The sequence below is a fragment of the Sturnus vulgaris genome, chromosome 8 (assembly GCF_052056855.1).
Source record: "Sturnus vulgaris isolate bStuVul1 chromosome 8, bStuVul1.hap1, whole genome shotgun sequence".
Taxonomy (NCBI): domain Eukaryota; kingdom Metazoa; phylum Chordata; class Aves; order Passeriformes; family Sturnidae; genus Sturnus; species Sturnus vulgaris.
In genome coordinates this window covers 27754920-27781555 of record NC_142250.1, presented here as the reverse complement: position 1 = coordinate 27781555, position 26636 = coordinate 27754920, and the positions used below count along the sequence as shown (strand labels likewise).

At 38.4% G+C, this 26636-nt stretch overlaps 1 protein-coding gene across 1 annotated transcript in view; it reads left to right on the top strand.

Annotated features, from left to right (window-relative positions):
* Positions 1 to 26636, top strand: part of LOC106850838 (VPS10 domain-containing receptor SorCS1) — a 262520-nt gene that overhangs the window by 114420 nt on the left and 121464 nt on the right. The window contains exon 3 of the mRNA XM_014872450.2: positions 798 to 897. Coding sequence (XP_014727936.1) covers positions 798 to 897 — 100 coding nt within the window. The remainder of the gene's footprint in view (positions 1 to 797; positions 898 to 26636) is intronic.

The following is a 26636-nucleotide window of genomic DNA, read 5'->3' as shown; positions in this document are numbered from 1 at the left end:
TGTACATGTTACAGATGAGATATAGGAATATGTTATCCTTTTGAATGTCTGTTACCCAGATACATGTCCCCTTCTGCAATTTATGGATGCCAGCTCTACTGGTTTAGGCTGATTATCTAAATCCCTGGGATACTGGGACAGAATTCAGGCAAGCATGAGCTGCATAATGAACAAAACCTCTGCTGATGATTGATCTTGGTTCCAGTCCCATGTTAAGAGTAACTCCTACAGGAACACTGGACAGTCTTATTTGATCATTTCTTTTGTTCTTCCCCAAGACATGTAATCAGTGTTTTTATGGGCAAACCTCATTTCAGAAATATTTTCTCTACTGAATGGTGGCTTTTAAAGCAAGAATATACGTCCATCCTTTCTGCTGGTCAGTGTCAGAGAAGCTACTTTGGAATGTGCTGAGATGAGCCATCTTAACAAAATTAGTCTAAGCTTGGAGTATATGATGAATTGATAACCTTAGTCTCTTGCTGTCTGCTATTTGGCGTTTCTGACAATCATTATCTTCTGCATACAGAATGTAGCATTTTTTATCTTACATCTTTAAGATGCTTTAGGAAGAGGCTGGTTTAATTTTTCCTAATCTAATTTAAATGCAAATTATAAACATGCACATGATGTTGTGTGTATATAATTAAGTATCATTATATACTACATGAATCATTGAAAAAGCTCTGGAGAGCCATTCTGCTATTTAAAGCATGACTTATATTGAAAAGCTGCCAAGTGACTTGTGGTTTTGTGATTAAGTGTTTGTACTTATAAAAATCTCTCTTGAATTGTAGGTCAACAGATTATGGGACAACATATGAAAAACTGAATGATAAAGTTGGCCTGAAGACTATTTTGAGCTACTTGTATGTTTGCCCAACAAACAAACGTAAGGTATGTGATGATGTGTTGGCTCATTTTAGCTTTATGATGCTATTTCTGTCCTGGAGATCTTTTCTAATTTCCTCAATATCTGTTACTGTTTAAGTAGCAGGAATATCTTTGTTGCTCTTGCCTTGAAAAAAATGTGTTACTTTCTCAAAATATAACCCAAATTGTACCACCTGTACCACTAACCAGTAATACTTGAGGGAAGGAAATGGTATTGCTATGAAATGGACAGGTACTGTGCATGTAATTGTTTGCATTCCATCTGGATGGTGTTGATTTTGCTGTCTGGAAGGGAGAGAGACTCGTTAAAATGGCAGAAATACATCTACAGTGACCAGATTGTACATAACATTGTTTGTCTTTTAAGTGCTCCCAATAGTGAACTGAACAGGAGTTGACAAATTCCTGCAGAGAAGATGCCTTCAAAGCTCAGAAGGTTTTAATCATTCAGACATCCTACTGACTAACAATTTACTGTGACTTTATAATGCTGACATATTCATGAAAGGAATCTGGATGCCTTCTTTGAGATACATTTTTGACAAAATTTTCTATTTTCTACTCCATATTTTTCAGTCCATGTGCATAGTTTGAGTCACTACGGGCAAAACTGAATTGCATTGGGAGAGAATGTTAGTAAAGACTCACCTCTAAAGGAGGCTGGGTGTATTTGGGCAGCTGAGGTCACTGTAATGCTGTTCTCACCATACTGAAACAATTATGTGTTCTTTAAGACAGACTGTGAAAGGAAGAGGGAGCTGTCCTAACTGGAGAGGACAGTGCTTAGCACTTGAAATTTTAATTAAGTGGCCCCAAGTTAGTGGAGAGATGTCATCTCATTGATACTGACTCTTCAGAAGACATGAAGCTCTTCTCTAGGAGCTGAAGAATGAAATTATCAGGTCACTTAAATGTCCTTCAGCAAGCCAACCATAGTGCAGGGTGGCATTGAAAAGCCTTTATCACCTCTGGCTGCATCCTGCACCTTCCTTTCTCCTTTCCCTGCCTTTCTCTGCCACCCTTGTTTGTGTAGCCATCTGGTGAGCTGGATCCAAGATGGACCTGCCTGAAAACGAATCCCTTTCCAGCTCAAAAACTAAATAAATGAAAGGAAAAGGCTTTCAGGCAGAAGTGTGGAACTAACTTTTCTGGCAGAAGTCTGCTGTAAAGTTGGCCTATAGTCAATATGGTACAGTGCCAGAGGAAAGCTGCAACACCTGTGATGAGAGGACCTAGGTAATGGTCTAAGATTGAATTTTTCAAAGTTAATTTCAGCAGGAGCAGAGTTAGGCTTGCAGGGACAACTTTTGGAGGCCCTCCCTATGCTGTCTGTTTCTGTAGAACATCAGGTTATTCCATCAATAAACATTTAATTTTAGACACCCAAATAGTCCCCCGAGGCTAAGAGGGCATGGCATGTGTCCACGCTAAGAATACAGGGAAAGCAAAAATACTGAAACTCAAAATCTTTCTTATACCTACTGTGGAATGAAAAGCTGAAGGAAACACACTTAAAAATCTGTGGCTCCTGAGACCTGATACCCTCTCCTCCCCTGAAATTCTGGTAGCACTTTTAGAAGCTCTGGTCACTTTGAAAGTTGCATCTTGCTTCATGAATGTGGGCTGGGTGGATAGCTGCAGAAGTACTTTTAAAATGCAAAACTCAAGTGCTCCAAACTCCATGAATTTTATAAAACTCATACCCTTTGTGTGAAGGGTTTATACATTGCTGCAGTTAGTACTGGGCAAATGCTAACAGTGTTTTCTCTAAATATTAGCTGTATGTGGTGATTTCTCAGACTGCACCTGCAGCCTTTGATGTCCTTTGTGCCACAAGGCCTTCCTTAGCAGAGAGAAAAGGCTTCTTCAGTAGTGGAAAAGAAAATGGTGCATTTTTCATCTTGAAGTTACTGGATGAGAGAACTTGCTACAGCAGTGATCCATAAGGGGGGGTCAGCATGTATTTAACTTACTGAAGTTGCCTTATTTTGGAAAAAAAAAATTCTTTTAGAACATATTTAAATTTTAGGAGTAGTTCCATTGAAACAGAAGGTAAATTTTGAGCTTGGCTGACTCAGGACTGATTGCTTGTAATGAAAAAAAGCAAGTGTACCATTTATGTAAGTCTTTCCTCTTCTCTGCAAAGCAGAGCAGTTAGAACAGTGAATAGTAGAATGCATGTAATTGGATTTATTAAAATAATTGATAGATTTGTTCATGAATTTCTGATTATTTTCGCATTCTGGAAATGAACAAACAACATGTGTTGAATAAATTGTTTGTTGTAATTTATTTGCTCTTCTCCATCTAGAAAAAAAATGGGTCTATAAATACCCAGTATTTGCAGAGCTTCCCACAACCCATGAATGCCAATTTATTTCTAAAAGCTTTTGACTTCCAATTCTTGTCTCTTTATTGAACAAAATTAAATCCTTTAACCAGACGTTGCAGGCAATGTCATATTGCAAAAGGATGCTTGGAAAAAAATTATAACAAAGTCAACCATTATTTACAATTTAAACTGATGACCTATTGCTTTTGCTTGGCATTTTTCTGAATTACAATATTTTCCGAAGGAAATGACAGAAAGTATTTACTAACATAGTGATGTATAAGTCCTGGCAAAGAGAAGTGGAAACATTTTTTAGTTTTCTTTCCTTTTACTGAATTACTGTGCTACCTGGTCGTATGACAGATGACACAGATCAGGGGGTAAAAAATGTACCACACGGATCTTGCCAAAGACACAGAGCCTGTTTGAGTATTTGTCAACAAGTCTCCAGAAGAGATATGTGCAATGTGCAATAAATCCCTAGGTTTAGGTATGTCAACACTGGTTTATTTGTTAGGTTTCTAGAGCCTTCTGTGATGAGAAATAAAATTATTTGAATGTTTCTACATGAAGAAATACTGTTTGGGAATAATGCTGATGGGTTACAAACTAAACTAAAACAGAAATCCAGGTTCATACCTTGAAATTCTGTTTTCACAGAAGTGTGTCGTTCATTTTCCTAGAAACTCACATGCACTAAACTTTACAGTCTTTCTCTATAAAAACCTTTCAGATAGCTTGTTTTTACTCATTGCATGGAAAATCATAGGCATACACACATAAAAAGTGAATGGGTCATGGTGGGGACTCTAGAATTTGTTTAACTGGAGGTTTTCTTTGACTCAGGAAGTGCTGCTGGCTAATTTAGATGCTGTATCCTTGTAGGAAGCACACTGTGTTCTCTGCAAAAAGCCAGTTTGTGCAGCCCATTCGTTCTTTGTACTTCTGAGCCCCTTGTATCTGTGTATCTTCAGTTAATTAACAAATGCTGGGTGATAGTATCTGCCAGTGACTTTTATGCTATTAATAGGACTAGTGCATCAGATATTTCCTGTGGGTTTGAATTTTTGTGGTAGTGTTTGTTTGTTTGTTTTATTTTTTCTCTCCCTTTCCGCAGGCCTGCCTTGATTTTTTTTCTGCTTTATTCCTCCAACTGTTCAGATTTTAATTGCTGTGTGGAACAGTGTTGCTTTTTTTTATTCTCTCTTTAAAGATGAATGGATTACAGATGCCTTCCTCTACCTTGATATTCACTGTTTGTGTTTATCACCTTTATCACACTGTGTTAAGTATTGTCCTGTTGAGTGTGTAGCCCCAAGATAGCAGATATTTATTGTAAATAAAATTGCATGGGTTTCACTGCTGGCTAGATCCCAACTACTTCAAATTTATTTATATTAATGAGTTTTAAATGAAAGGAAATTAAAGGAATGGCAGCCTAGCCTTCTGTTCTTTCTAGCATTGGCTGGTGGTTCTGCACAGAATAGTTGGCAGAAGTTTCTATTAGTCAAGACAGTAGAAAATGTACCCTTATTAGCTGAAATGGGAATGATTGATTGCTACTTTCTATCCTGTGGTATTAGGCGAGTTTATTTGCTTTAGGGAAGTTCTGTTTCTTGAACTTGAAATGTAAACTTCCCTCTTGTATAAAGGGTAAGACCCAGAGCTGTGTGCTTACACTTGCCTTTGTACCCACTCTTCTGAGGGCTGGGGAAAAATGTCCACAGAGGTGAACAGTTCCACCTGGCATTGCTGTTTCTCAGAAGTCTCCTTATCTTCACTTGCTAAAATCAATTTGGGAACACTTCTAAAAATTCTCTTTCTGACCTGCCACACTGTGGAAGCTTTCAGAACTCTGATGTGAGGGCAGGTCTTGATTTTTTCAGTCAAGGAAAAAGCAGTTATTTCCGGCAGTGTCCTCCTTGTAAATGTTAGTGTGAAGGCCATCAGTTTGTATTGGAGAGGTGAGAGCTCAGCAGAGCTCTGAGCACACCTCACTGTGCACTGAGTCAATCCCAGGGCAGCCAAGGGATGGCATCCTTAGGAAATTAGGCACAGTGGGAAACCAGCCTCTGTCAGTCATGCCAATAGCACAATGTGTGATTGCAGTCCACTCTTGCTGAGATAAAATCAATTATTTTCTTGCTCTCCTCTTTTCATTTGGAAGGAAAGGTCCTTGTTAGCTGCAGGCTGTGAGTCCAGCCTTCAAGGAGACAGCCATAAGAGACCTAAAAGGCATATGTGAATGGTTGGAGTTGTTTGGGGTTTTATGGTCAATGTTTTTTTGCTTTTGGGTGGTTGTTTTCTTTTTTTAAAATGTTGTAGTGGACAGGAGATTTCAAGGAGAGGTTTACTGAGTATGTTTTCGTACCTTTTTAAATGGAAGAACCACCTTGTCCTGCAGCATTTTGGAGATCAAAACATAAATTTGTTCAAATGGAAACTTCTATTTGGATTAAATGCTGTATACCAGGATGGTGCATGAAATGTCTCCTATGCTGTGGCCACAAGTAATGCTTCTTTATAGCCTCATAATTTTCTTTAGAGAGAATATTTTGGAGGGAGGGAGTTGAGAGAATGTGATGTAGGATTTATCTCCTGTTTTCACTTACCTGGTAGGCAGTTTGGGTTAGATAGTAATACACATGCCTTTTATCCAATAGTCTCCCAGTGAAAGAACCTTCCACCTTCCTTTCTTCTTCACTTCTATTTTTTTTTCTCTAAGTGCAGTGGCCTAAATCTGTTTCATTCAGTAGTTTGAGCTTAAGATTCCACCTCATCAGAAAAGAGTTGAAATCCTGAACCTACAGGAGATTATCTTGGACTGCAGGGGTGGTTCAGTGGATAGCACTGTGCACAAGCAAACTTCACTACCCGTGGGAAGAGGGATGTCTCACACTGAGAATTAAGAAGTTTTTAATTTTCTGCAGTTCAGCAGTAATGATGGATTAAGTCGACTGCTTTACAAGCCTCTGGTGGTGGTAGCTGGAAAATCTGATAATCTTGGGATGTCCTTGGGTTAATGCAATTACAATTTTCACTTTTGCCTGTAATACCTTTAGATTCAAGAGCGATTCTAACTGTGAACCAGATAAACAAGTACAGACTTGATTTCCATTTCAGAAGACTGTGTTCTGCCTCCCATCTCACGTGCAAACAAGGATAATTTTTTACTGCTTTAGAAAGGTGGATTGTTGCTCACATCTGTTGGATATGATCTGGCAGTTGGGTAGTTTCTCTGGAGTCAGTGAAGATGTGTCACTGTAGATCTGGTGCTGTCTTTAATATTGCGTTTTTGGGGAAACAAATAATTAACAATTATTTGATCCATATTTACAAATGGAAGGTAGAGCCTCATCTTTCAAAGTGAGTATTTTTACTTTTGAAGTGTCTGGCAGCATCTGCTACCCAACTTTCTGATTTATGGCTGCAGTACATGACAGCTCTCACAGTAGCCATTACACACAAAGCCCTTGCCATTACTCTGCATCCATATCTCTCCTTGGATATGAAGTGAAATCAAAGCCCATTTATTCTACTTCTGCTCTTGTAAGCCTATCAAAAATAGTGGCAGTTTTGACATTTCCTCACTCAAAGTAGCACTGCAGTATGCCTTTGTATCTCACAGAAGTCTCCAAGGGCACACTGGATGTTGAAACTAATGATAGGGAGGAATAAGCCACGGAATTCAACTTTAGAGTTTCAAAAGTGTTCTTTCCCTTCTGAGTCTGTTCTCTGTTTTCTACAAACTGGGCAATTAAAATTTATACCAGATAATCTCTTGTTGAATGTCCTTCAGTTTTTTTATCCCTTTTTAATTCTTCTGTGATTTACCAAATACTCTGGAACAGATGATATCCCTTTTGGCAAGGAAGGATATTTGCCAGCAGCTTAGAGAGCACAGGAGCAATATGTTGTTGATTGCAGGCCATATACAGGCAGCTGGGATTGATGGCAGAGCAAGAACAGACCTGTCTTAGTTTCAAACTTGTAGCTCCATCCATTTCCATAAGTAAGTTTAAACCAGGAAGAAAGCCAGTTGCCATAATGCTGATTTTTTTTCCTTATGAAAAACTGGTCCCAAGTGGTTGAAAATCAGTTTGTTCAGTGTCCCATAAAGCTGGGCTAAAAAGATGTACAGCAGGGTTTTTTTTCAGTTACCTTCTAGGTTTTGAGGTATTAAAGATACATAACTAAATCTCTTTTATCTCCTTTCCCTGTTGTATCGTGGTGGGAACATACTTTTTTTGGTAATGGAATTTGGAAGTTGTCTTCATTCTATATATCTTTGGAAGTTCACCTTCAAGGGAAAAGGAACATGATACTGTGACATAACCATACAATGGCTGTTTTGTAGCATTTTGGAAATGATAATGTAAAAAAACCCAAATGTTGTTTGACTATTGACCACTCAACCCTCCCTTGCTAGGCCTGCAGCAAAGCACTGTCTGTTAATTAGCAGATAGTGTAATCTGTAGGGCATGTTTGCCAGCAGATTGCAACTGCTCACTCCTTCTGCAGTCTAGATGTGTTGTTATGCAGAAATGAATGATGAAATGACAGGATACTCGAGGGTTTTGCCTTCTGCCTAGCTGTGCTTGCAGTACAGGGAGAAGAAAGTGAAGAAAATAAACAAGAAAAATATTCTTGATTATTAAAATTCTGATTGATAAGTGCTAGTAAATGCAGAGAGAGGAGAGTGATGGCAGAGATTAATGGATGTAATTAGAAAGCCATCTACTGCTAAAGAAAATGTGGAATTTGACTTATATGCAAATAACCTGAGAACCAAAGACCAACAAGTGATGACTCATACATCAAATTGAGAGTAAGAGATCCTTGAGGAAGCAGCCAAGCTTCGTGGAGAAAATGGGAATAATTAAGTGTCTGGTATGAAAAAGATATTGCAAAAACCATGAATGACCTTTTCCTTTTGGTGCTGCTAAGAAAGGCTTAGGCTTCTTGTTGCAGGGACAAAGAGAGATTTTCCAGAGCCAGAATTATAATGATAATAATAATATAAAAAAGGAACACAAAACAGAGAATTCAAGGCTGAAAACTTACTGAAAATAAGGCACTATAGTCTGTATCTTTTCTATTGTGTCTTTTGATTCTCATCTCTCCACCTCTTTCTAAACAGCAGTCAAGAAATGAATTAAAACATTTAGGAAGGGCGTAGAACTTGGAGAGCAAGGAAAATACAATGCTTATCACACAGCTTTGAGAGTAATGGCATAAGGAGGCTGTGGGTGGGAATACACAGAATTCATTCTCTTTCTCTTCACCACAATGAGTCTTTCAGATGGGCATGGGTCTCCCCCAGATTTGCACAAACTCAGTTTTCCTGTGAAGGAATCTCTTCTATCATGTTCAGAAGTGCCGAATTGTGGTCAATGTTTCTGTAAAGGTAAAAGTTTTAGGGATAAGTGAGAACAAAGGAGAGAAAGCTGTTGAGGGAGCAGAACAGTGATAATAACAATTGTTGGAGGCAGTGCTGAGGGTGGTGTTGAGGCTGACATTGGCCAAAATACATTCATAAAGAACTGTCAGAGGAGTTCTTGCTATCTATTGTGCTTCAGTGGATCAAGCCCTAGACCACTGCTTCCTAAGCGGTTTTTTTCATGGATAAGGGAGTGAAATCAGACCATGGTGGGTGTTCAGGGCACACTTGTACCTTCACAGTTTCTGTGCACATTTGCTAACATGTGAGGATTGGAGAGAAATACTTGGTAGGAAATTTTGAGTGTAGCAAACTGTTACTGTAAGACTGTGAGCCAACACACTTTTGTTGCTTTTCTTAAACTGACATTGCAGTTTAAAAGCTGGTGAAATATTTTCAAACGATAATTTTCTACAGAAACATTTAAATTAGCACAGTATTTGACAAGCAAAAATCAAATTTGCAGTTTTCTATTGCATATAGAATATTATGAATAATGGATTTTGTTATTTAGAGAAAGAAAAAAATCACATTGATTGAAAGCACTTATTCCTAGTCAAAACACTATTTTTTTTCTGCTGAGGTCATCTAAGACTTTTCTGTTTTGAAGAGATTGATGTTAGAATAACAATGTTTTGGTTGCAAAAAGCTAAAACCATTTTGTTTTGAAATGTTTCCTTTTAAAATTCTTTAGAGATTTACCAAGATAAATTCTACTGAAAACAGTGGAACATAATAATGGCACTTAAATTACATTTTTAAATCACTTTGCTGATTCTATTGTTGTTAAAAGTCTGCTCTGAACAGCTTCAATGCCAAACACTGAATTCTCCACTGCACATATGCATTTAGGTCTCTATTTTCATCCATGTGAACATAAAATCTCTTCAGTCTCCAGTCCCAAATACCTAATTGCTCCATTAGAGCTAATAAGGAGAATTAGAAGAGAACTGTGATCTGGTCCTTGCATTACAAATTCTCTGTGTGCAGGCATTTCTCAGGGTTTTGTCTCTCTTGTGGAGTGATGAGATGCTTATGTGTTTGTTCAGTGTCTTTTTCCACACAGACCAAAGACAGAAAGCTGTGGAATATGTTCTCCATAACTGCACAGTTACCCACAGAACCTCAATTTGTGATGCCTAATCTTAATGCAGAATTAGAAGATGTATCTTCATCAGATATGGTTACAAAAAAAATCACCTTCTGGTTTAATCCTCCTTTGCACATCACATTGCACAGAGTTAGAATATTATTTTTGTGTGTTGTTTTTTTCAGACAGAATTTGTTTGAGAGGATTTAGCCTTGTGTGTGGGGTCTGGTTGCTGGGTTCTCTTGTCTGATTCCTCATAGCTGCAGCAATTCTGTGAACTTTACTCTTGAACATGCTGTGTGCTCTGGATGTAGCTTTCTGGTGAAGACAATCCATTAGAAGTAATTCCTTAATAATAAGCATGGCAATAGGCTCACAGCTGTTCCTGGACATTATGCAGCCCTGAGAACATAAAATCATATTATTGTGAGTCACCCTTCTGCGTCAAGACCAAGATTTTTCTGTCCTATTTATAAGTTAAAAATTTATAGGAAGAGATCTTTTCTCTCCCTGTTTGAACAGCATCTGTTCCTTTGGGTTCTCTTGTACAACTTGTCTTCCATTTATTACTATTACTAATGGTAAATAATCAATGTAACAGCATAGAAAATCTGAATGACAGCAGTTTGTGCTTAGCTTTTGGCAGTGAAGGGAGAAGCACAAACACATCCATATGTCCTTCCTAATGCCATGTTAGTCAGCTCACAGAAAGCAAAGAACAATTGCAGATGAACCCGGGTAGTATCAGCTGGGGAAGAAAGTGTGGCAGTTTCTCTGTTTCTCTGCTTCTACTTGAGACCTTTGCTCATTTATGTTTTTTTTTTGGAGGGGGTTTGGTTTGCTTATTGTCAGTCCTAGTTTATGAATGACTTCAAATCTATGCTTTTTTAAGGTCAAAAATAATCAGCTGCAGACAGAAACTGAACACAGGGTTTTGGTTGAAATCCTAGCCACAAAATCATCTTTTCTCCTAATTCTGTTGATTCTGGAAGATCACAGTCTTCCAGATCTCCTTTTATACCATTTCTTTCTGAGTGGGAATTGCAAACTGCAGTTCACCTGTGCAAGACCATGCCCTTCATTTGTATTGCTTAAAGATACAAACAAACCTTTCCCCCCAAAATAAAAAAAAGTTCAGGACAGAAATCATCAATCATTTGAACCTGTTTGGCAGAGTAGCACTAGGTTATCGTGGAGGGAAGCTTAATTCAGTCACTCAATGATTCAGTGTACCAGTGGGCAAACCTTTGCTGCTCCAGACCCCCGTGTGCCTAACACCAGTGGCTTGCCAATATTCCTTTTTAAACTTAAATAAATTTCTCTAATGAAAATATGTCTTGACATTTCAAACCTTGAAGCTGAGAGCTGTCTCCCAAGTCACGTTCCTTGTTAAAGGGTTTCACTGTTCCCTTTCTGTACTACCTCTACAGCAAAACTTTTCCATGTGTTCCAGGATGCCAAGCCTTCCAAAACTGTTGCTGCTGTTTCAAGTGTGTTGCTGCCATTTGCAAGCTCTCATAGGAGTGTTCAGTCAATTACCACCAAAGACTCCCATTGTTCCAAAGAGACTGACCTTCCCCCCTCGGGCACCAATTAAAATCTATTACTTTTTTTTTCCCATCGTACTTGCTGTAATTGGAGCTCTGGCTCTTTGCCTGGTAGGACTTGTTGGGTTTTCCTCTCCTTTTCATTATTACTGAAACTTTGCTAAAGATGGCAAGAGTGAAAATTCCAAAGCACATATGTATATACCTTAGGGACAACAACAGCATTTTAATGACATTTTAAATTTAATCTCTCTCTCACTCATTATCAGGAGTATAAGAAAAATCCAAGTGAAAGAATAGATACGTTTCATATGATAATATGGCTTACTTCCTTGATCTTTTTGTTCTCTTCCTTCAGCTAATGTGCCCCAAATATTTTACAGAAAAGGTTTTCCAGCAACTGTAGGACAAACAGGCTGTGAGCCTGGCTAGTAAAAGTACTGTGCTCTGAAAGTTGAGGAGAGCAAGAGCTGTGTACCTGACAGCTCTCCTGAGCCACAGAGCCTGTCCTTTCCCCTATGCCAAGACACTGGATAGGTGTACCTTTCTTTCTAGAGTATGTCTGCAGCTCACATCCCTAAATAAACAGTAAAATAATATTGATAGAAGCATTTTTCTCTGCTGGTGGTTGATAGTGATCAAGCAGTCTATGTTAACTGGCTAGCAGCAAGTGCTGTGCTTGTCACAGCCTGCTTCTGTGACGTTAGAGCCACTAAAATCATGCTATGTACAGCCACTCTTATCTAAGTGTGGCTGCCACCTCAGTGTCTGTCAAGAGTGAATTTAAGCCTACCCCGAAGGTGAGATTTGCAAACATGCCAAGTCTGTGCTAAAAGGAAAATCAGGAAGAGAAAAAAACCCCACACTTCTTTGGGCTTTGGGATTCCCTTGCTTTCAGTGAGGATAATCTAAGCTAAAACTATGTGATTGATACTCACCAAATGGTTGATGTGGATCAGAAAAGTCAGCCACGAAGTGGCTCTTTGAGGGTGTTTCTGGTGTTTGCAATCAGGCAGGACCTGCAGGCAGTCTGAGTTTAGTTGGTTTTTCCACCATTTGGACAACAGATGTACAGTAACAAGTTTGCATGTTCAGCAATGTAGCCTTATGGAGCTAAGTCAGGAGGAATTGAAGTTTAGATTCTTTCTTTATGTAGGTCCCTGAATGCACTGTAGATACAGCCAAATCTGTATATAGTTTTATTTTGCTAGGACACCTCCATGGCAAAACCACCCGTGGGTGATGAGGAAGATCCCAGTGTGAATAAAGCTTAGCCTCAGAGTCTGGCCCTGTTGTAGCTGACTCCTACAAGTGATAGACTGGCACAGCCCAGGTATCCTTCAGCTAATTCAGCTACCACCAAATGGGGCACAGACTTCAGTATAGGTTACAACAGCCTGTCAGTGCTCCCTGTGTGACTGCAGCCTGTGTCACTGCATTCTACGGATGTCAGCCCTCTAGTTAACTGAGTTATTCTCATATCTGTAGGAGTGGAGAGGTGGCTTTAACAAATGTAAAAAAAAAAGTTAATCATCTATAATTTTTTATTTCTTTATCTGCTTTCTCATTTAACACATAACTTTGAAAAAGCTTCATTGAAGCTTTGCATTTGGAAGTGGTAGCTCCTGACTTCTGCAAAACAGGAATTCATTTCACTGAGAAAATCTCACTAAGTTTTTTGGGGTGAGGTGCTATGTAAGTGCAAACAGTTTTTATTAATAGTCAATTCATGTGCATAATAAAAAGTATGTTCCCACTATAAAGAAGGTTAATATTGTTCAATATATCTACATTACAGCCATACTAAAGCTGTGTGCATATGTTCTGTTTCGAATTATATGAAGAGGTGCTACATTATACTATACACACTTGGGTATTATTGCTTTGTGAGAGATATATGGTCTCTACCACTTGAGATGGAAAAAACATGTCTTTCAGTAAAAAGATATTTCCTAGGCATGCTGCACCAATATTTAATGAAATTGTGAATAATTGAAGCAGATTCATCAAAAGAAAACGGCATTATTTTTGCTGGTGAGGGGGAGAGTTTAAAACTAAAAACCAAGACCTTTCTCTCTCTTGAAGTCTGCCTGCTTTCAAAATCCAAGCAGGGAAAGGCTGTTCTCTCCTTAAAATGCAAAACCTCAGAAAAAATAAATGCCTCATTCTTCTGAAAAATCCATCCCTAAATGTCATAAAATATTACTCAGTAATCTGTCAAATCATTCACACTGAAGGCTGCTGTGGTCCAGTTTGAGTTTAATCCAAAGTGAAACTCGTCCACACATTTCTTCCTTCTGGGTCAGGCTTTCATCCCAGGTGGGTTTTTGCTGGGGTTCTCCAGGGACAGGGTGGCTGTGGAGCACTGTTAATGATGATGGGTGTGATGAAAGGAGTGATTTTCACAGAGGGTCAGGAAGGTACCCAGCTCTCAGCCACTGCCTTCAGTGACTATTCTTTAAATGAAAGTCTCCTTCTTAATGTGTTTCAATCCAGGAAAAAAAAAAAAATTCCACCTCACTGATTTGTGGACAGCAGGAAAGATAAGCTTTTCCCCTGTTTGAGTGTGTGGAAGGGTCCTGCAAACAAACACACACAAATACAGAAACACCTGGTATCCTGTCTCAGCTGGCATAAGGTAACTTTTCTAAGAAGCAGTGAAATAAACAAAAACTTCTCCATTTCCTTTCTCTATTGTACCTGAAATATATCTTCTTCTAGGTCAGAATGTATTTGGACCTCTCTAACAGCAGGTGGTCAGACTGCAAAAAGTGTTTGTGTGGAAAGGAAGAAGGAAACCATCTCTTTCTGAGGCTGCAGAGGAAATTTAGGCAGAGAGAATGTAATTAGCCAACCTAAAAAATGCCTGAGAGGACAGAAATTGCCAGCATTGTTTCTGCACAGAGTTTTGAGAACTCTGAATAAATGCAAGTGATCAGCACAGTAGTATTAAGTATAGTCTGGAGGTCTGCAGTGAAAAACCACAACAAGCAAACCCAATAACTACAGCAAAATTAGATGTACTTTTTTCAAGAGGATACTTAACTTACTTATGTTAATATTTTTCATAAATGTGTAATCCACAGCAAGGATATTTGGAAAGGGTAAGTATATTTTATGGTCATTTAAAGGGAAATTTGCTTATGCTTCAGTGTTCAGTTAGTAAAAGCATTTACTTACTAGTAAAAGTTAGTAAAAGCATTTATTTTTAGATAGGACTTTGTATATGTGAGAGAAACTACTTTTATGTGGCCACCAGTGTTCTAGATTCAAGAACATAAAGGAAAGGGAGGCTTCATCTCTGCTGCCCCACCACCCTGAGGTAACATTGCTTCTTGCAGTGTTGAGAATATGCCCATTTAGAACCTGTTGCATGTCTCTGAAATGTGCCTGTTCTGTGTAGTTAAAATAGCTACAATAAATGATAAAAGCAGAAAGGAATAAGAAGCCCAAAAGTTTTCTATGCTATAAAATCTGATTATTAGACTGTAGCCTTGTTAAGCTGAGTAATAATCAGAATAATTAATATGTTTTGCTCTGATTTTAATTCTGATTATAGCTGGAGTAATTTGAAAAATAAATGTTTGATTATCATGTTAAACAAGATTTTTTTACTCTTCTTAAATTGCAGTTACTAACGTAGCACATTATTGCAGTCTTTGGTGAAAATAAGAGCAAGGTCCATTATAAATTAAAAATATGGATGTACAGAGAAGACTACTAAGTGAATTAGAAGGAAAACTTGGGAATAAAAGAATCCAAGCCTGTCTTGGGAATGGTTTACAAGCTTTTAAATGCAAATTTATCAAAGCTTTTTGTAAGTCATGGATCTCATTTTTAATCGGTATTCCACTGTTTGAAAATCAGCCACACGGGCTCTCGCTTGGTTAACATTCATTTTACTAGTCTCAGATCTTGATCCAGAATCCACTGAAGTCAATAAAAAGACTCATTTTGAATGCAGACTTAAATTATTCTTCTTAACATGTCAGAAGAGATTCCTCTTGCAGTATCCCACCATTGCAGTGCGAAAAACCAGAGTAAAATATTTGGCAAAATATTAAGTTTCTTTCTGAGCCTGTGGATGAGCCTGGGCTCACATTGGCAACACATTGGACTTCAGATCTGCTAAATTATCATTTCAGTAAGTGTTAGAACCCATAAGCCTTTGAGGTGTTGCAGAGGTTACCCTGATAAATAAAATTTTTTTGTATTTCATACATATTTGTACTCAAGCCCCATATATAAGCCCATGTAATTAACATTTATTGGTTTCATATGCTACTCAGATGTCATTAGGGTTTTCCTACATACACTATTGGTGTATATTCTACTGTATTCAAAATAATTAAATGAAATAGATACAAAATCTTACTGGTAGTTTTGTAGACAGCTATGTACACACATTGGGAAGTACTTCAAGACCAGACAATTGATGGGAAGACTAAAAAGGTCTAAAAACTAAATAATTTGTCTACATCTGTACAACCACTGGTGAAATGGGAATCTGAATCCCAGTGTAAATCCTAGGATTTTGTCCTGTGAATTTGACAATAATTTTTCCTCAGAAGTCTCAAACTTAGTTAAAATGCTGCTGAGATCATGTACACTTGCTAAATCAGTGGAAGATCAGCAGAATATACAAGATTTATTCCAAACAAACCTTATCACTTCTGATAAGGCTAAATCATGTGTGAGTACGATTCCTGGTGCTTCATTTTTCAGTCATTAAAAATGATAAATCATACTTTATCAGACTCAGCTGGAGGGAGTATTTGGAATGATGTCTTTAAACAATTAATGGCAAATGGCATGACTTGCAACAATGGTAAAATGAGTTTTCAAGGTAAATAATTTAGCTGGTGCATTCTGGAGATGTAAGTGAAGTGTGATACTGATGGAATACACACACAGCAAACATGTTACAGACAGATCTAGACCAAAGAAGGAAGGGTGGACTTGTAGATCCTGATGAGCAACTGTCCCACCCCTGGAATATTTATCCCACAGGCACTGCACAATAGAGGACAGGGAAGCTCTGAGATGGTTTTTCAATTGTGAGTTTGGTGATGGTTCCCAGGCATTGCAAGATAGAGCTGGCAGGCTCCATAACAGCACAGATATGTTTTTAGAGAAGTCTCTTCTTGCTTTTTTCCTCCTAGTTAGGGTTTAGGCTGGACCATGAAGCAGTGTAATATCATTTTTGGCTACGTGCTGTAGGATTTCTTGCAGTTGAATTGCTTGTCACAGTTTGGGTATCACAGGTCTGCTGGGTGATATTCTAACCTGTAGATGAAGAGATCCAGCTGTCTGATCCTGCCCAATACTGCTTTACTTTAGCACTGACTTCATCTGGGCTTTTTCTGAAGTGCCTGATGTCAGGATCTGTGAAGGTTTATGCATGTCTAGCTTCCTTGGCTCCTCAAGAGTTAAACAGGAGATGAGTTCTTCTTTTCTTTACTAACTGAGCTAAAGTCTGCTGGCCTAAATTTCTGGCTCTGATGGTCTCCTCTTTTCTAATCCCTCATCAGGATTTGGGAACTGTAACTTTTCTCATTGGAGCTGTGTAGCTAAGTATAGCTACACACTACTGCTACAGTAGTTACTCAGGTACTGCTGCAATTAATAGGTTTATTTATAGATATAGCTGTATTCTTTACTATATTAGTAGGGGTTTGCCTGAACTCACCCACACTTAGATATGCCCTGGATCCTGCTCCCTTCTAGCTTCCCCTTCATTGCTGTGGAGTGAAACACATCTGTGATGTTCTGAACCAGCAAAACTCAGTGTCTGCCTTGCTCAGTCCCAAATAACTCACTGCATGAGCCTGTCTGTGGGGACATTGAGTCCTTTGCTGTGAATCAGGATTTATTTGCTTTTGAAATGTTAATGCTAGAGACAAGAAGGAGGAGATGTCTTCCTGAGCTGCCTTAAAGATGTTAGTTGCTATTTTAGCATGTTGCCGTGGATTAAGAGGACTACTGAAGGGCAGCATGGCAGCTCCTCTTTGATCCAGATGACTGGCTCTGTAGGTGATGGTTATTAGAGAGGAGAAACAGCTCCATCCATCCTCTGGCTCCAGCTGCAGGGAGCCATAAAGCTGGTTTATATCAGGCCAGGTTTTCCGTGCGAGTTGTGTCAAAGCCCGGTGAATTGTTTTTGCGCTCCTGTTTGTAACACGCCGCCTTTCCTGGCTGGCTGCAGGGCTGATGTTCCTGTTCAGGCCCTCAGCACCTCGTGTCTCTGCTGTTACAGTGCCCTGTCCCCCACAAATGTGGCCATCTCTGACTGACACAAAGGTGCTGCAGAAATCAGCACCTCGATTCCTGCTGCAGCCACAGGACACATCTCCTTGGAATGCTCCCCAGCTTCTTACACCAAACTAGAGCTGCAGGCCTTTGCTGCCCAGACCTTGCTGCCTTTGCCATACCTCACTGCTTTTTTAGGAGGTCAGATTCTGCCTCCATTGACCTATGGCTCTAGTCCCCACTTCTACTTGCAGCCTTTTCAATTAAGTGCCTATGTGTGTTTCCACGTGTGCCCATCGTGCATGGGAGGAGATGCTTTCTAAGGAACATCCATAGCCCTATGTCAATACTTAAAAAATTCAAGGGTTTTTCTGGTTCTCTCTTTTTTCTCTCTCTCTTATTTTTTGTTCTTTTTCTTTTTTTTTTTTTTTTTTTCTTCTGTCATTTATGACAGAAAAACCTTGGTCATAGTTGGGTTTCAGCTTACTTTTTGGCTGCCTTTAGTTTATGCCTTTGCAGATACTGTACTTTGTAGTTCTCTGCAGCAGCTGCTTTGTTGATATTTGTATGTTAATGGGAGCAACAGAATCCTGGACTATGGTTGGACTGTTGTGATACTGAGTTAACACAAGTAATAATTAATTAAGTAGTTGGAAAGAGGTGTGAAAAATAATGAACCAGAAGAGGAGTTCTATTTCTGGAATAGAAAGGAGAGAAAAAACAAAAAGGGTGGAATGAGAGATAAAAGAAAAGAAAGGATGGAGTCAAGGTGGGGAGGAAATGAGAGGATTAAGAAAGGGGACTTTACAGAATCATAGGTAGGGGGTTCTTGCAAATCAAGTTGATTATTTTATTTGTTTGATGGGTGCACAATGCATTAAGCCATTTGCATAACATTCCCAAGCCCTCCAGCTTAGACTTACAGTTCTGAACCATCCTTTGTTTGAGGGGGATTAAATTCTCTGAAGAATTCAAGGCCAAGTATACAAGGAGGGTTAGTACCAATTTTTTTCTTCTTTTCACTATGCTGGGAGGTGCTCACCTAATTACGACTTAAATATTTAGCCTTCTGTATAGTGAGGACTTCGTTCTTTTTAAAATTTTATTTAGGGAAGGTTGATATTTCATTTTTCTGAAATAAAAGGGATGGGGGAACATTACTTAGGGTCAAAAATTTGATTTCCTCCTACGTGTCAGTTCTGTTGAGACTGAAACATAATTAATTTTTATTTAATTAGCAAAATTTGCAAAACAAAGCAATGCTTTGTGACACAGTTTTAAATATTTGATTTTGAAGTAGATTAAACATTTAGGCTTTCCTCATGCTTTTTTCTTTTTTTTTTTTCCTGAAGATGTTTCAGATTAAACTGTTTTTTCTGAGATTTCAAAGATATGTGACTTTGCAGTGGTTCTCTTGAAACACTGGGTTTTTGGAGCACACTAAATATTTGCACAAAAATACATATTTCTGCTTGTTAGAAACCAGAACTGTTTATCAGCCAGCATAGTCATAAAATATGGGTGTTTCCTTCTGTCACTTCACCTGTTTTCTTCCTGTTTTTGATTTAGATACGTGACATTATCCCTGTTTTGTGAGCAATTGTTACAGTAAGGAAAATAGGGAATTTACTATAAAACTAGTGAGTCAGGAAACCAGTCTGGATAAAATCTTTATCTATTTATTTTTTTTTTTTTTTTTTTTTTTTTTTTTTTTTTTTTTTTTTTTTTTGGTTTTCCAGTTGCCTTTGCTTGTATACCTGTTTTTATCTGTAGGAGCATCAGGGCCCTGCTCAAACTGAAGGCCCATATAAGTGACACAGGATTTCTCTTGTCTCAGGAGGTTTGTGCACTCTCAGCTTCTCATCTCTTATATATCCACGTTGGTTTCATCCACATCCAGCTGGTTTTTGCCTAAAAGATAAGAAAAGCAAACACAAACAAAACTTGCAACTCCCTCAAATGTTCTTAAAAGGAACTCCAGGGAAAACCCTATGAAACATTATCTGCTAAGCCAAAGCAGCTCTAAATTCTGTCCAAGAGCTGATTATTGCTGGGTCTTTTAAATCCTGTTTTTGTAATCCTTTCTCTGCTCTGGATTCTCTGCTAATCCTGCACCTGCTCTTCCTAATTCCAGCCTATATAGGGATAGAGGCAATAAATTCTGTTTACTGGTTCATTAATATGTCTGGACATGGGCTTCCAAACCTGTACAGGGTGTGTGAGATTTCTCTGAGGATACAGGTGAAATCCACTAAAGTTGTATTGGAGGAAAAAAACAAATTAAAATCAACTTCTAAAATGCAGATTCATCATTCAAAGGTCTGTACACTTCTGGTCTTGCTCATTTTTAGGCAGTGTTGGAGGAATTTGACCAGAGGACTTTTGCATAATGTCTTTGAATATTACTTATAACTATTAACTGTTTCTTCAGTGGCTGAGTTCTCAGGGGAATGGCTTGGTGCTGCAAATAGTGCCTGCTTTTGGAGGGATTCTTTTCATTAACATTTTCATAAACAATGAAAATCATGTATTTTTTCCTTTAAAAAAATGAAAAAAAGAAAAAGTGCACACGCCCTGAAGCCATTTATACTGATTGGAAATTTACTCAGGGCTTATCAAGTAAGACCATCTGACATATTAAAGTGTTGACTAATTTGTAAAACAAGCCTTTCCTTAAAATGCTGTGTTTGCACACAAATATTTATGTGTATATTTGCAAACATATGTTCTTCTAAATATGGGAATATCTATTATGTGAAATAAGTTAAAATGATTTTAACTTTTTGTTGTTATATTAGCTTTTTTGGTTTTTATGCAACAGGATTTTTAGGACATGAGGTCAGTGTGGCTTCCTCCCAGCAATGTTTTCAGTTAACAAAACTCATGAATTATATTCTAGAAAGAGAAGTGAGGGGTCAGATCATCAGTGATGCGACTTTTAGTACATGGTCACAGATTCTATAACTTCCACAATGCCTGTAGCCTGTGCCTCTACCTTACTTCCTGCCTTTAAGCTTCTTTATACTGATTTTATCAGTGAGTGACAGTGTAGAATTGTAGTCTCAGGCAGACATTAACATCTCAGTTAAATAAAGAGTTTACCAGGCTGATAGGTGCTAATGGATTGATTTGCATCAATATGTGCTCTTTGCTTGGCAAAGCAAAGTGGCAGAACTAAGTTTAGATCAAAATAAATAAATGCTTAAACTAAGTCTAATGTATCGGGGATAAAAGTATGTTCACAAAAAGGGAAATGCCTCAGGTAATACACAGTAAGTTGTTAAGCTGAGATGAATTGGCTGCAAGTCTGGAGATTTACTTCTTTCTTTTCCTAGTGTAACCAAGATCAAAACTGGGTGATGATTCTTAAAAACACCATGAAAATCTGACTTGAATTTGTGAAATATTGATTTTTAGTGTAACTAGTTATCCTTGAGAATGGACCACTAAAGTGAGGTAGAGTGTAAAATTTTCCCGTTTCAGGGTAGCAGAATTTTAGGATCTCATATCTCATGATTTGTAAGGGATGGGGTGGAAACTGAAGCTGGATGAGAAATAGCAAGCAAAAAGTCTGAGTATAATATTAAGAGTGTGTAACAGAATATCTGACAGTTTCTCAGTTCTGCAATCTTGACTCTTGCATAACATCATTGGTCTCTTTGTTGTCATCTCTCATTGTAGAAATAATTTAAGATCTCTGAGACAAGTACCTCCCATTTTATTTGTAACTGCAATGCTTCTGAGACTGTATAAATAGTGCTCTGATTGGAAGGTAAGAGAATTCCATGCTCTCAAAGATACAAAATGTATTTGTAAGCTGGATGTCCTTTGAGGTATTGAGTCCCATATCTGCCAATAGCTCTTTGATCAGCTCTTCTTTTTTGGCACTGTTCAAGAGCTTAATTTCTGGGGCATTCTGATATTAAAGACTCTCATCTTTGGTGTCAAGAGTAAGAGTGGAAAGGGAAAAAGGTTAGATTGTGAAGCCCCTAATTCTGATCTGAGTAAGAGCTAATTCTTCTGGGTCTGAAAAAGAATTTAGGGAGATTAGGCAATATTGATGCAACCTGGCATATCGATTTGCTTCCAAATAAAATCTTATTCTGATACAAATCAAGCCAGCCATTAACCTTCCAAGTAAGGGACAAAACAGTTTTACAAAGAGTGTTCACCTTGCCTTGGGTAGGCCTTTTATTAAGATTGCAAAGCCATGGGGTTACCATTCTTGACTTGTTCTTCTCATCAAGACCATGGACTTGTCAGAAGAGTCCAGCAGTCAAACAAAGGTTCCATTGCAACAGTCTGTGCCAGGATTAGGTCTCCTGTGTCTCCCTTCACACCCTGCTGAGCAGCTGCTTCCCAGTTGATTTAGGGCCATGTGCCCCTGCAATGGTCAGGTCACTAAAGCAGTTGGCAGATTGAGTTGAATGAGTGCTAATGATAACACAAGTGAAAGGGAAGAGAAAATCTGCAGCTAGATGTGAAGGAGACAGAAGGATCTCAACACCTGTGACCTGTGATCCTAATCCCTACTGTGGCACTAGATTTTCTGAAGCAGTCTCTTAAAAAACCTGTTTCTCTCTGCTGACCCAGAGGGTCCAGAGCTGTGTATATGACATGTCTGATGAGAGGCAATGGACTCTCCATCATCTCCCATCTGAGAAACAGGTGATGAAGCCATAATAAACTCAGAATTCAAGATTCTTTATTCTTCCATACCTGTTTTGTCTTGTTAATTGATGTCAGTGTGAGGGAGCTTGGGAAGAAGTATGTCAATATGGACAGGATTCACTGAGGTACTTAATTAGCCTTCTGCCAACTCCATGAAAGACTTTGGAGAGAAGAACATGTCTAGTCATTCACATGTCACATGTCATTCACACAGTTCAGTGCCTCTTAGAAAATTCACAACTAATTGTGGAAACTGGCACCGTTTTGATGCTTGGATTTTGATCAGGCTCTTCTCAAAGTATAGAAATATATATACTCAGAGTACAAGAAGGTTGTTTGCAGAATATAAGAAGGTTGAAATTGGTGAGTTTTTCTGGAGTTCTGCCATTTTACTCACTATCTAAATTGTTCCAGTGACTTTATTATGCAAGAGAACATGGACAAGGCAGATCTGAGTATAATAAAAAGGAGAAAGCTGTGCCAAATCAGCACCTGAATCAATGGATTTAGTCATCTGACATCTGTTTCACTTGTCAGGTGAAACAAATTTATGCAATTAGCTGAGATGCATGCCTACAAAAAAACTGCAAATGTTTCAGTAGGAATATGAAGGTGGAAAGCTATAAGCTTTGCATTTTTCTGTGCAAGTGCTCTGCAGCTAGGGGGGAATCTGCATGCTCACAGCTGCTGAACAAATGTTTATAACAAATATTTGTTTGAGAGAGGGTATGTAATCAGATAGCAAACTTCCTAGAGAGCTGGTTAGCACACCAATTGGGCTTTCTTTATAAAGGTTTTTAAAATTCATTTTAATGGGTGAGAAAAGCTGGCTGACGTTTCAGAACTGAGTGCTGATATAAAAACTCTCTCATTCACGGCCCATGGGAATGTGAACATTCACTGGAGTTTAAATCTCTAGTGAATTTTCTGCTATAGCTATATAGCAGCCTAATATTCCTGTCAGAACAGATTTGCAAATGACCCATAAACCAAAGAAGAAACTAAAGCTGAAAGGATGCTCTGGGCAATATCATTTTCTTTACTGACTTTTTGTCTCAGTCTGAGTCATTGATAATGGTTTCTGAATGCAACGTCTATTCAAGGTTAATAAAGAAATTGGGATATACAGAGAAGAAAATGTTGGCTTATTAAGAAAAGCAGTTAATTGTCATCACATAGTAATGAGATTTCATTGGTTTCCATGACATTTGGTCTAGGCTGTGGAGGGAATCTCACTAAAGAAGAGGGATGTCCAGCATATCAAGAATAGAACATACTGTGTGTTACATCCTGGCTATGCAGAGCAAGCCAGCCAGCTCTAGAGAGACAAATGTCATTATTCATAAAAATTTACATGCATTGTTCAGTGGTCTTAGCTTAAAATTATAGAATCATCTTGCTTGGAAAAGACCTTTAAGGTCCAACTGTTGACCTGTTAACAGAAACCTTGGCCCTAGGGGCCACATGTGGGTCATTTAGGTATCTCTAGAGGTGGTGATTCAGCCATTTCCTCAGCCTCCTGTTCCAATGCTTCACAACCCTGATGGTGGTGAAATTTTTCTGAGTATTAGTGCTTGCTCCTCGGGAGGTGGGGCAGTCACAGATGACATTCATGTGCTGTATGCAGCAGGGACTTGTCCCAGTTGCCCCTATCCCTTAACTGTGTCTCTGCAGTCCCTTCATGTTCCCCCAGTTGGGAAACCTCCCTATGCATGATTGTGCCAGCACTGGAGCTGCTCACTTCAGTGTCCAGGGGTTACACTGGCTAAAAACTCAGTGCATGGCTGAAATTCACTCTGTCTGCATCTATACTTCAGGCACTTGAACCAAGGCAAAGGGATGCCCATTTCCTGTTTGTGTTCTGTGAATTAATAAAAAAACTTCAGGCTTCCAGCAGCTTGAATCCTCAGGAGAGACTTCTCTTGACTCCAGGGAGCTTTTCAGCAAACATCAGAGAAGCAGCATTGTTTGGCAGTTTTTCATAAAGCAGTTCAGAAAAACTTAGTGCAAGTCAGTTTAGAGAGCTATTTCTCAGTTGACAGTGTATGAAAAGTTGCAGTAAACATCCCTCTTATTCGAGAACTTTGTAAGTTAACAAAAATAAAAAAGTATACAAAATATATTAAATATTCTTGAAAAATATAGCAGCGCAGCTGGTGACCTGAAGGAACCCTTCCACCTCCAGCTTCCACTAATGTAATCTCTGCCTCAGATATTTTCTCAGACTGAGTCATTCAGCTGGATGGATTTTAACCTTATTTCTAAAAGGAGAGAATCACTGTATTCAAAGCTATTCAGAGACTGGGACTGAAATGTCACAAAGTTCGTGTTTGACAACAACACTTTCCTTTGTTGACAGTGTGTCTGTAGCCTGATTGTCTCTCAGAGAAGATACTTGGCCCAGAAATATGTGATAGGAAGAAGGAAAGTCTTCTGTTAGAGATATTGCACTTGAGCATTTGAGCCTTGGCACAGGCTTTCCTAAGTCTTTTAATGAATGTGCTTTTTAACTGCTTTGTGCCTTATCTTTCCATGATTAAAAGTGAAGGTGAGACTACTTCCTGTACTTACAATATTCAGAGGATAACTCAGTGGATACGTGTGAGGTAATCAGATTTTCTGAGGATCATTTGCCCCACAGAAATCAATGTTAGATAAAAGTAATTATCATTAGGAGATTGATGTAAATTTGATGCCAATTATTTCTAAAGTAAAAAAACCCTGAAATTCACAAATCATTTACACAAATGTTAATCATTTCTCTGCTTTTGAGTGTTAACAATTAGGTACATCATTATCCATTAGAATTTGGGAAAATGAGGAAAAAGACATCTCTGACATTTTTTGATGGAACAGGTACAATAGAATAATATAATGAGAACTTATTAAGGAAATACTTTCCAAATAATTTTTCAATAAAAAGTCTTAGCAAAGTCTGCTATTTGTCATGTTCCTAGCTCTAATTCAGTGAATTCTGTTTTATAAAGTGACAGTTCAGCTGATGAGAATGGCAAATACCTTAAGAGACTCAAGAAGATTAAGTAATTATTTGAAAAAGAATATCTTCACCACATTCAATAATTCTTATGAAATCACACCACTTGTAATCCTGAGCACCATTTGATGACCCACTATAGTCAGGAAGAACATCTTTTAGTTTATTGATGTGACAATATCAATCTATCCTCTCTTCTGGGACCTGGATGTTACTGGATCCTCAAGGATTTTATTCCCCTAGAACATCTGTGGCCTCAAGAGGAGGTTTCTCCTGCTGGTAGACTGAGGGAAGCAGAAAATTCAGCATGAACTCTGTCTCTATGTGTGATTTGGTCTGATTCACAGCCAAAGTACTCTTTTAGCAGGGTTAGTGCATCACCTAGAGAAGGATACATTTTTGTTTTGAATGCTCCATTTATCTGTAGTGACTGGGCTTAATAACATATTTATAAGCAGGGTTATGGTTAGAATTCATTGCCAAGACCACTAACACTCTTGATCTTTTTGCCTCTGTGTTTTTTTCTGACTGCCAGATTGTTTTTTGCTTGTGGTTATGTCTCCATAACAAATGACTGTCAAGCACCTTGGGCTGTCGATTTCTAGCATGTTAACTATTGCCTAGTAACTGTCCACATGCTCACTCCAGCAGTGTGATAAATCTGATGGTGCTTAAGCCTTAGTGAGAGTGAGGAGAAATACATACACATGGGCACCTAATGTACAATAAATAAGACAGTTACATTGCCTGTGGGAATTGACTTATATAGCCATAGTTTTTTGTTTTCTAGCCTTCTCATTACATACAGTTTTTTTAATCCACCCACACACATGAAATGAAATTAAACTGGTGTCCTTCATTGGTGTGATCCCTATATTTTGGGGTTTTTAATACTTGCAGTGCACAAACAAAATGTAATTGGCTCTTTTATGACTCCAGCTGACTATGACAGCAAAGATACAGAACAGTAGGGACTTCACAGTGTTCTTTGGCTTCACCTCTGTTCTCTCTGTTTTTCATCCCAATATTTATTGTGAAAGGTTTTTCACTGCATGTAATTCTGGTACATTTGTCTTACCCGAGAAAGTTCTGAAATTTCACTTCAAAATGCAGTCCTCCTCTCCAGCTTCTGACTTACCTAAACCCTTCCTGTAGTAAAGTTGTCAGAATCTATTTCCTCAACTTTCCACTTTTTCCCATGCTTGTATGATTTCTCTGCAATGTGTCTAGAGCATGTTCTTTCAATCACTAGCTTACCACATCTTGGTTTCTTTATGTGTTAAATGAAATTCTATGTTGGCAACGCCATTTAAAATTATGCACAAAAGAGCTTAGAGAAGTCAGTTGCACTGTATTATGCACCTGCCCCCTATGGCAGTGGGGAGCGTTTTCCCAGGGGCCAAAATGGTCTGTTATTT